The sequence below is a fragment of the Pseudorca crassidens genome, chromosome 5 (genome assembly GCF_039906515.1).
Source record: "Pseudorca crassidens isolate mPseCra1 chromosome 5, mPseCra1.hap1, whole genome shotgun sequence".
Taxonomy (NCBI): Eukaryota; Metazoa; Chordata; class Mammalia; order Artiodactyla; family Delphinidae; genus Pseudorca; species Pseudorca crassidens.
The window spans coordinates 149040814-149050948 of record NC_090300.1 but is presented as its reverse complement, the minus strand read 5'-3'; the positions used below and the strand labels follow the sequence as shown (position 1 = coordinate 149050948).

General features: G+C 50.4%; 2 protein-coding genes across 4 annotated transcripts in view; one reads left to right on the top strand and one right to left on the bottom strand.

Annotated features, from left to right (window-relative positions):
• Positions 1 to 4: 4 nt before the first annotated feature.
• YBEY (ybeY metalloendoribonuclease) lies at positions 5 to 4852 on the bottom strand. Of its 3 annotated transcripts, XM_067739758.1 has the most exons (6): positions 4627 to 4852; positions 4063 to 4293; positions 2939 to 3067; positions 2538 to 2646; positions 1638 to 1706; positions 5 to 569 (listed from the first exon to the last, which is right to left on the bottom strand). In XM_067739758.1, the coding sequence occupies exons 2-6, from the start codon at positions 4270 to 4272 to the stop codon at positions 346 to 348; spliced, it is 741 nt and encodes a 246-aa protein (XP_067595859.1). In that variant the 5' UTR covers positions 4273 to 4293; positions 4627 to 4852; the 3' UTR covers positions 5 to 345. The 3 variants fall into 3 exon arrangements, with proteins under 3 accessions (XP_067595859.1, XP_067595860.1, XP_067595861.1); XM_067739759.1 differs by lacking the exons at positions 2538 to 2646; positions 4627 to 4852 and having other exon boundaries at positions 342 to 569; positions 4063 to 4473; XM_067739760.1 differs by lacking the exons at positions 1638 to 1706; positions 2538 to 2646; positions 4627 to 4852 and having other exon boundaries at positions 342 to 569; positions 4063 to 4482.
• MCM3AP (minichromosome maintenance complex component 3 associated protein) overlaps positions 4616 to 10135 on the top strand; it is a 43747-nt gene continuing 38227 nt past the window's right edge. The window contains exons 1-5 of the mRNA XM_067739750.1: positions 4616 to 4785; positions 5626 to 6944; positions 7190 to 7413; positions 9566 to 9644; positions 9867 to 10008. Of these exons, the coding sequence (XP_067595851.1) occupies positions 5726 to 6944; positions 7190 to 7413; positions 9566 to 9644; positions 9867 to 10008 (1664 nt within the window). The 5' untranslated portion in view covers positions 4616 to 4785; positions 5626 to 5725. The remainder of the gene's footprint in view (positions 4786 to 5625; positions 6945 to 7189; positions 7414 to 9565; positions 9645 to 9866; positions 10009 to 10135) is intronic.

Here is a 10135-nt window from a genome sequence, read left to right as displayed (position 1 = left end):
ATCCTGAGCACTTGGAACTATTTTATTTACAACACTGAAAATAACACACCTACTGTGTCCTGAACAAAGAAATGAGTGGAAATTTCTCTCATGTTTTTTGTTTTTTTGTTTTTTGTGGTACGCGGGCCTCTCACTGCTGTGGGCTCTCCCGTTGCGGAGCGCAGGCTCCGGACACGCAGGCCCAGCGGCCATGGGTCATGGGCCCAGCCGCTCCGCGGCATGTGGGATCCTCCCAGACCGGGGCACGAACCCGTGTCCCCTGCATCGGCAGGCGGACTCTCAACCACTGCGCCACCAGGGAAGCCCTTCTCTCGTGTTTTAAGAGGCAAATTCCACTCGTGGAATTCAGCGCCTGCTAGGGCTGGCACTTGTGCAGCCCCACAGGACAGCAGTGGCCAGCAGGGACCTCCGCGCGGGGAGCCCTGACCCCGGGGGCCCGGGGCGGGGGGGATCCACTTTCCCTCCACACGGCAGCACTTCGGTCAGAAGAGGTCCCTGCTCAGGGGCTGAAGCCTGGTCCCTGTGTACCTGCTCAGCTCCTCGAGAACCTGCTTCTCCTTCTGGTACATCTGAAAGAAAGGGGCAGAAACAGGTCCAGATTGGCCCAGAGACCTGGCCTCCTCGGGCCCTGGGGTTCCCTCCCCGAGGCCCGGGGCCCCCTCCCTGAGGCCCGGGGCCTCCCACACAGCCCAAGGCAGGCCGCGGTCCCAGTGCACAGGGAGCACTGACGTGCTGCCCGGTGGCGTGTGAACCCTGCAGCCAGCAGGGGGCTGGGAACAGGTGCTGGGGCGGTGGTCTCTGCATGAAGAGGAGCGCCTGCCTGGGTCGCAGGAGAAGGGGCCAGACTGGGTGGCCCGGCCCTGAAAGCACGGGAGCGGGGGTGAGGACGGCCCCCCAGGGAAAGGGCAGGCTGGTGGGAAGCCTGCTGGAGGCTTTCCTGAGATGCTGCCTGTGTGTGGGAAGCAGTGGGGCTGAGCAGGGGAGCCAGGCGGCCACAGTAGGGCTGGGCGGGGGTGGGGTGGGGGTGGGGGGGAGCCAGGGTGTGGCCCGTGTGGACCCAGCAGCCTAGGAAGGCCGGGGAGAGGCCCACTGCCCGGAGACTACCTCGTTAAGGAAAAAATGCTTTTCTTCTATGCTGTTCAGGGAACCCATCTGATTACAAATGTAATTCGAGTTAATAAAACACAATACAGTGCATCTACCAACACAGACCTTCACAGACAGAGTAAACACTGGCAGCCTTCCAGGAAACAGAACTTTACCTAACAGGTCTGGATCAGACACCCGCACGCTCTAGATCCCGTTTCCATTGACAAATACCATCACACTGTCTCTTGTAAAGGTTTTTAACTTTAAGCCATTTGAATTTTATAGAATTTATGGAATGTAGTGTCTCTCCTCAGACCTTTCTTTCAACAGTGAATAAACAATGCAGTTAACAGCATTTAGAGCGTCCAATATTTAAGACAAACACTGTCTTTTTTATAAAGCAGGCATGATAAGCTCCTTATTTCACTGCGCTTCTCCATTTGGTTTTCATACTTGACTACAAGGGGCAGGTGGTGCAGCCCCGGCTCCTGGGGCCTCAGGCTGCAATTGCCCCCGTGTGTGTGCTGGGGACAGGGGATGGCTCCTACCTTCTGCCACTCGGCCTCCGTGCTGTGTGTGAAGCCCAGCAGGTGACAGAGCCCGTGGGTGGCAGTCACCTGTCAGAACAATTAAGAAGCTGCCTCAGGGGGCGGTCAGGACCAAGCCATGAGCCAGGGAGGAGGGGCAGGAAGTCAGGGAGAGCTCAGTGGATGCCTGGTGGGAGGTTAGGAAGCTTCCTCCGGGCCCAGGCAGGGCTGTGGGCAGGTGGTGAGGTCACAGGGGTGGGGTCTGGGGAGCGGCAGTAGGCCTGGCCCGTGGCAGGATGTGGAGATCAGGACCTCCTCTGGGGTGGGGAAGGGGCAGACGGGTGGGTAGCTGTGGAGACACGGAGGACCAGGGCAGGGGAAGGGGGAAGGTACCCCGGGCTGTTAGAAGGTGCCAACGTGCACCTGGGCACCAGCTGGGAGGACAGTGGCTTGGCCTGGCCCTGTGCCGGGGGATGAGGGCCCTAGGAGTGTGGGCTGGCCCTCCGCTGGGGGCAAGAGAATCCTCAGAAGGTGTGGGGGAGTGGAAGAGGTCCACAACTGCCCCCCAGCCCAGAGCCCCCAGGGGTGCACAGCTGCTGGCCACAGAGATCCCAGAGCTGAGACCTGTGCTGACTAGTCCTGTCTATGCTGCAGTTGCCCCAACTCCCAGGGAGAAAGCACACCCTCCTCCTGGCAGCACCCTGACGCCTGAGCACAGGGCGTCTCGCTGGGAAGCTCTAAGCTCTGCTTCAAGCCTCGGAAGCACTAGGCTCCCCAAAGATGGTAATTCAGGGTGTGGCTGTTCGGCCAAAGGAAAACACCTCAACTGAACCCACAGGAACGTTAAAACACGACTCAATCACACACCACTTTCCAGAACACTCCCACCGCCCTTCGTGGCATCAAGCTGAGGAGACAGACCTGAAGGTCCCGGAGGCCAGAATCCTGCCTGCTTTGGAAAGTTCGGTAAGAAGCTCGCGCAGCAGGTCCGAGCTGGCTCAGCACAGCCCGCTGATCTCCAGAGGTGAAGCTAAGAACAAGGCCGCTTTTGGGGCTCCCCCTTCGGTTATCCACGTAGATGCGCCCTGTCCTCTCCCCTCACCCAGCGGTGCCATGGGGCACGCAGACCCCACGGCCCAGGCTCTCCCCTCTGAGGGATGGTGAGAGGGCGCTGCCCCTGCCTGTGGGTCTCCCCCAGTAACCTCTGTCCTACATGAGGACGGTGGTGTGTATGCCCGTGTCGCCTCCACCTCTTCTCATGGCCTGGGTGGAGGACATCAGCCTTTGCTTTGCCAATCGGGATCTGTCATTTCAGCACTTACAGTCAGGACGTCATAGTAATCTTCATTCTCTTTGCAGTGCTGGAAGATGTACTCCACCCCCAGGAAGATGTCTCCTAAATCATAGTCGTCTGGGAACTCAGGCTGCGGAGTGTCCCCTGCCTTCAGGCTCTGCGAGTGAGGAAACACACATTTGGGGAACTCGACCCCACAACACTAACCGACCGCAGGCCCGCAGATTTCACCCCGAAAGGCCCTGCGCCGCTAGTCCCAAGGCAGACAAGTTGGGAACGTGGCAGAGACACTGCGCACGACTGACTGAAGATGTTCCCACCCTGTCAAATGAACCTTCCATTTCTTTCATCCTTCCTAAGGCACAACCACCCAGCTGCCTAACTGCTATGGAGCTAAATCACCACATCGATACAAGCTTACATTTCTGTTTTTTCCAGTTGTTGTTTTGTCCTAAACAAATAATCTTTCTCATTTTCCCACAAAAAGACCATAAAGACCAGTGCATTCAGTTGAGGCCTGTTCACACTAAGCCAGTCACCTATGGCTTGATATTTAGGGTGTTAATATTTTTACTTCCTATCAGGGAAGACGATAAGCAGATACTTTAATACATTTTTATGTTACACATTGAACATTTTATTTTCTTTCCATTTATTTCCTTAGGTGTGACACTAGTGGATTAAACAGTAATCAAGATTTACTTCAGGAAAACTGCCAGATTGCCTTCCGAAAGGGCTGCCTCAGTTTATGCTGTTACGAACAGTGTGGGGAGCGTCGGATCGATCGTTCACATAACATAGGTAGTGACCTGATATCACGGATTTGTTTAAGATAGTCACCCAATTCTGTCCTTTTACTCTCAGAGTTATTTAAAAGTTTTCAGTCTATACATACGCATTACTGAGTCACACTTAAAACTGCAGAAGCACTTTCTCTCTAATTCACTGATACAGAACGTGGGGTCAGGGCGGCAATCACCTCCCCTCCTCCAGCGATAGGATCTGATCAACAGGGGATGGTCACACGGTACTCTCTCATTTTGTGTGTATTTGAAATTTTTCAAAGTAAAACTTAAAATCGTGTCTGTGGTATAATTAACAGGGATTTACAGAGGAAGGTAGGCCAGACAGGAACAGGAAAACAGTTTTTACCTCGTAAAATGGAAAGGAAAGCACATCTGTTGGGGTATTTTTGTCTCTGTAGATTCTATTAATCTGCTGAATCTTTCTGTTGTCGACACAGACGACCCCCAGGTCGAACCTCTGCACCCCCAGGGCTCTCCGCACCGCCTGCACCTTCTCGCGGAGCCGCGCCCGCCTCAGGGGCACCGCCCGCTGCAGGTTCCTCACAACCAAGCTCATCGCGGCCGGAGCCACTGCGCCCTGTAAGAGGCAGACGAGTCAGAAAGCCATCCTAAATTCTGCAGAAACACCCGCGCGCACACACTCCATTCATCCTGTTTGGTGGAATTCGTTGAAAAACGTCATGGAATGTGCCTTTCACCATAAGGAAGCCATAACTCGGAAGGACGTGTACACGCTGTGGAGTCAGGCGCGCCGGACAGACGTCAACAGCCACTAGGAAACCGGGGCAGCGGGGAGGAAGGGCCCAACGGTGAAGGAGTGCACCGTGGGGGCGGGGCGGAGAGCGCCTCGTCGGCTCCGGGCCGCCCGCGGGGAACGCCCGCCGCCCCTCTTTGGGGAGGAGGAACTTACCGGGCGGAAGCCGGCGGGCCCGGGCCTGGACGCCGCGTACCAGAAGCTCCGCCGCCGCCGCCCGGCCGGAAAGCGGAATCCGAGCGCGTCGGGGCCCAGGCGCGGGACGGACCGGAAGTGGGGCCGCGTAGCTTTCTGCTCGCTGCGCGCAGTGAAACGGTGGGTCTCTGGCTGTCGCGGTCCTTGCGGGCGGCTCCTGCCCGGCGCCAAGGGGCCGTGGGACGGCGGGCGGCGTCGTCCCTGAGCCGGATGTTGAGCGCGGCGCGGGGCCTGGGCGGGCGGAGGTCTCCCCCTTTCCCGCCGCCGCGCCTGTGTCGCTAACGGAGGGGGGGGGCAGGGGCGCGGGGCCAGGGACGCCGGGAGGACACTGGGGACGCGGGGGGGAACACAGCGGGTGCGGGGCCCGAGGTTTGGCTTGCGCTGCACCGGTGCCCCTGTCCCTCGGCGGTCTGGGGTGGGGCAGCCTCTGCGTGAGCACTCTTGTTCTTCAAGCCAGCTCCTGGGGGTAATCGCCCGCGTGTAAAAACGCAAATTATTTCTTTGTCTGGAAAGAGTATTTGGAGCTCTGGTTACTCGGAGAAAAATTAGACGGGAGGAAACACTGAAACACTAATGTTTTAACAGTGTTGCATTCTAATTCTCTGGCTGTCGAGATTGAAAGACGTCAGAAACCTCCTGTCTTTAAGTTGAAAAGAGTAACGGCATGTATTTTCATATTATTATTTGAGGTTTTACCGTGAATTTACCGATTCAGTAAAATGTTTTGAATTTTTGTTTTTAGACGATCATGCTTTAAAGCTCCGTAACAAAGTAATTTATTTGTACCAACTTCTACCCCGCACTCAAAACCAAACCAAAACAAAACACAACAACCCCACCAGTTGGCTCTCAGAAAATAAGAATACTTAGCCCTTTGCTTTACCTGACATGTGATTAAAAATTCTTTTCTTAGTCTTCCAGCACTACATAGCTGTGATGGTCTGAATTTTTGTCTTTCAGCGTATTGTGAAGATGAGGGGGGGGCTCCCTAGCTGAACAGATCGTTTGCGGATCTACTTTTCTGCGCGTATTTATTACCTGCCAGTAATTGGATCAGAAGATGAATCCAGCTAATCCTTTCAGTGGGCAGCAGCCTAGTGCTTTTCCACCATCTTCCAGTGGTTCCATAGGGACGTTTCAAGCTAAGCCACCGTTTCGGTTTGGTCAGCCCTCTCTTTTTGGACAAAACAATACATTATCCGGGAAGAGCCCAGGATTCTCACAGGTGTCCAGCTTTCCAGCATCTTCTGGACAAAGTCCTTCTTCAGTGCAAACATTAGGATTCTCCCAAACCTCAAATGTTGGACTCTTTTCTGGACTTGAACACATTCCGCCCTTTGTAGCTACCTCTGGGTCTTCAAGTTCATCTGTGCCTGGAAACCCAGGATTTAGTTTTAAATCACCCAACCTTGGAGCATTCCCAAGTACTTCTACTTTTGGACCAGAGACTGGAGAAATAGCAAGCTCTGGTTTTGGGAAAACAGAATTTAGCTTTAAACCTCTGGAGAATTCAATGTTCAGACCAATATTGGGGGCTGAATCCGAGCCAGCGAAAACTCAGAACCAAATTACTTCCGGACTTTTTACATTTTCCCACCCAGTCAGTAGTGGACATGGGGGACTGGCCCCATTTTGTTTTTCTCAGGTGACGAGTAGTTCAGCCACCAATTCAAATTTTACCTTTTCAAAACCAGGTAATAATAATTCATCATCATCTGCCTTTACTTCTGCTTTGTCAAGTCAAACTGTGGAGGAAGAGAAGAGAGGCCCAAAAGCACTATTTGGAAGTTCTAATAGTGGCTTTACTAGCTTCCCCATATCTTCTTCAGGGTCCTTGGGTGAACCCTTCCCAGTTAGCAAAACAGGTGTCAGACAAGGATGCGAAGAAGCTGTTTCCCAAATGGAGCCACTTCCCAGCCTCATGAAAGGACTGAAAAGGAAGGAGGACCAGGACCGGTCCCCCAGGAGGCACGGTCATGATGCAGCAGAAGATTTGGACCCTCTGCTGAGGGGCGATCATCCTCCAGATAAACGACCCGTCCGCTTGAATCGACCCCGGGGAGGCACTTTGTTCGGTCGGACAATACAGGATGTCTTCAAAAGCAATAAAGAAGTAGGTCGTCTGGGCAACAAGGAATCTAAAAAGGAAACTGGCTGTGCCGAGTCTGGGGAAAATGACCACTTGGCCGTCCCAGGAGGCAGTCAGTCTGTCCTGGCACCTTCCCGGCTTCCAGGTGTGAATAAAGAGGAAGAAACTGAAAGCAGAGATAAAAAAGAAGGTGTGTTCTAAAAATGTACAAAGTACGGTAAATTCTGCTGGCAAGTTCTTGGTAAATTTCCCTGGACGTTAGTTTGAATTTCGTAGTAAACCCCCTGTGAACATTAGGGATCCTAACATACCATAGGATCTCAGAGCAGGTCTTACATCCATGAAAATTTCCTTTGCTCTTACCTGGTTGATGCCTCCTATTGTTTGAAAACATTGCATCTGATACATTTCTGTCCCCGTTCTCTGATCCCCTAGATTCTCTAAGAGGAACTCCTGGCCGTCAGAGTAAAAGAAGTGAGAGCACAGACGGTCTTGGGGGCTTGTCTCCTGCTGAAGTCACAGCGATCCAGTGCAAGAACATCCCTGACTATCTCAATGACAGAACCACTCTGGAGAACCACTTTGGCAAAATTGCTAAAGTGCAGCGCATCTATACCAGGCGCAGCAAAAAGCTTGCAGTGGTGTATTTTTTTGATCATGTGAGTACTCCGACGAAGTTAAAGTGAACTTTGTCACTTTAAAACCTGTTTTTTAAAATCTATCAGTTATTTGCTTGCTAGAATTTAGAAAAGTACTCTAATGTCTTAACTTAGAGAGATTGGAATAGCATTATCTATTTCATAAGTTAGAGTCATTTGTGAGAAGCTTGCAGTCCCCACTGAGTGCGGTGTTCAGAAACGCTGGGCGAATGATTCCCGCGAGGTCACGTGGGAGTGTCCCTGTGACCACATAGCACTTTTTCAGGCTTGAGTTTTCTTGTTTTGTTTTTGATTTTGTTTTATGTGGTTATAGTACATGATCACTGTAAACGTTCAGAGCAATGCAGAAAAGGTAAAATCTTCTTGTAATCCCATCCTCCAGGGAGAACTGCTGTTAATCGCTTATATACCTTGACTTTAAATTTGTGTATGTGCACATACGCGCATAACACATTGGTTGTAGGGCGCACACTTACATGAGCTGCTCACGCTATGTAGCTTTATATATCTTGTTATTTTTTCTGAATATTCTTGTGGGGAAAAATTATGTTCTATAAAAATTTACAAAGCATGTTTTCATACTTTTTTAAATGATAGAAGTATTACCTGTCAACATAGGGAGAAAACCCAGAAAGTCCTGTGGCAGGGGGCACAAAATCACCCATAGTTCTATCCTCTAAGATATCAACTATGAAGATCATGGTAGACGTCTTTGTAAATATATAGTCACGTTGTTTTTACGCACATGGGGTCACAACCACATATACCGTTTGGTAAGCTCTTCACGTGGTAATCTTTAGTAGCTTCTGAAATCCATGAACAGTGTAAATGAGAATGGGGTTGTTAAGTGCTACATGGCATTCTATCCTGTTTACCTACTTGGCTAACTTTCTGTTTGTGGACATTTTTGTGCATATGTTTCTGAATATATCCTTTGTTTAAATTCCTGAGAGTGGAAGTTCTGTGCCAAAAAAGTGTGTAGTTTTAGGGGGGTTGCCATTTATTCCCTTCTGTTGATTTTTTTTTTCAATTTAGCAGCATTAATTATGTTCACAATGTTATACAGCCATTACATTGTCTAGTTCCAGAACTTTTTCATCCTCTGAAACAGAAACTCTGTAACCATTAAGCAGTAACTCCCCATTCCTTCCTTCTCCCAGCCCCTGGTGACCTCTCATCTACTTTCTAGCTCTATGAATTTGCCTGTTCTAGATACTTCAGATAAGTGGAATCATGCAATATTTGTCCTTTTGTGTCTGGCTTATTTCACTTAGCATAATGTCTTCAAGGTTCATTCATGTGGTTGTATTTCATTCTTTTATTCCATTGTATGGGTGTTACCACATTTTGTTTATCTATTCATCTGTCCACGGACGTGGGTTGTTTCCATCTTTTGTGTATTGCGAATAATGCCTCCATGAATATGGTGTGCAAATATCTCTTCAAGACCCTGCTTTCAATTCTGTTGGGTATATACTTAGGAGTGGAATTGCTGGGTCGTACAGCAATCCTCATTTTTTTAAAGTTATTTTCTAGCTATTGCAATGTGCTTTTTCTTCCAGCTGAACCCTAAAAAAATACGTAAAAAATAAAATATATAAATACATTGTCATTGTAAGCAGTTCATTGATAATGGAAAGTTGGGGTCCTTCATCACCCCCATCTCTCCCGTTAGAGCAAGCACCAGTAATCTAGCGTGGTGAGTGTTTTCCTAAACATTTTCATAGGTACATCTATAGGTATACTAACATATAGTTGGTTTTGTGTATGTATATTTTATGATAAATTGCACCCCGTGGGTGTCATTCTGCAGCTTCCTTTTGGGTTTAAGTGACTTGGCAGTCTTTCTGTTCCCGTATAGTAAGTCAGCTGGTGAGACTCATCTCACCAGATGCCAGTAAGGCCAAGTTTATGGGTTCTATCATGGTAAAGTGATGAATTTCGAAAAGGAGAAGGGCAAATACATGCTTGTGAGACAGGCAAGGTAGGTGAGGGCTGTGGCTGCCGGGGCTGAAGGCAGATGGTGTGGTCAGAACATGTGGCTGGCAGAGGTGTAGCTCCGCTGCACAGAATTCTGCTAATTGCATTTGAGAGCTTCATTTCCTTTGGCCTCCTGATGTCCTCGTACATTGTGTTGTGGACTGTTTTCCAGGCATCTGCAGCCCTGGCTAGGAAGAAGGGGAAAGGTTTGCATAAGGATATGGCCATCTTCTGGCACAAGAAAAAAACAAGTGAGTTTTCAGTTGATCTTTGCACAGTCTCTGCTGCTTTGTGTGCAAGGCCTTCGAGCTTTGAGTGGGGTGGGGGTGGGGTGGGGCTGCCTTGTAATATTTCCTTGGGATCCTTTGTAACATCCTGTCACAATTACAATATTACTTTTTCAAGAAAAAGTAAAGTCCAGTGTCGAGTGACTTGTGATATCATAAACTCTGTTCTGACTCTTGTGTCCTCAGGTCCCAACAAGAAACCCTTTTCCCTCAAGGAGAAGCAGCCAGGTGACGGTGAAGCTGGCCCGGGCACCGAGGACACACCCTTTCAGCACTCCCCTCTTGGCAAGCCCGTGGCCAGGGCTGCAGCCGGCAGCCTGAATAAAAGGTGCGGCTGGTCCTTCCGAATGCCTGTTTTACAGGGCAAGTGGGTTCTGTGACTTCTACTGTCACTAAACAGGAGGGATTTCATAGCCATCATGACAACGTGAAAGGGAAGCGGGTGATATGCTGAC

What these genes read in the sequence shown, in the direction of transcription:
- YBEY (XM_067739758.1), bottom strand. Translation starts at nt 4,272, where the DNA reads ATGAGCTTGGTTGTGAGGAACCTGCAGCGGGCGGTGCCCCTGAGGCGG. An exon ending in TTTCCTTTCCATTTTACGAG is followed by an intron (nt 3,068 to 4,062) that starts GTAAAAACTGTT and finishes CCTCACTCGCAG; the next exon opens with AGCCTGAAGGCAGGGGACAC. An exon ending in CGGAGGCCGAGTGGCAGAAG is followed by an intron (nt 570 to 1,637) that starts GTAGGAGCCATC and finishes CCTTTCTTTCAG; the next exon opens with ATGTACCAGAAGGAGAAGCA.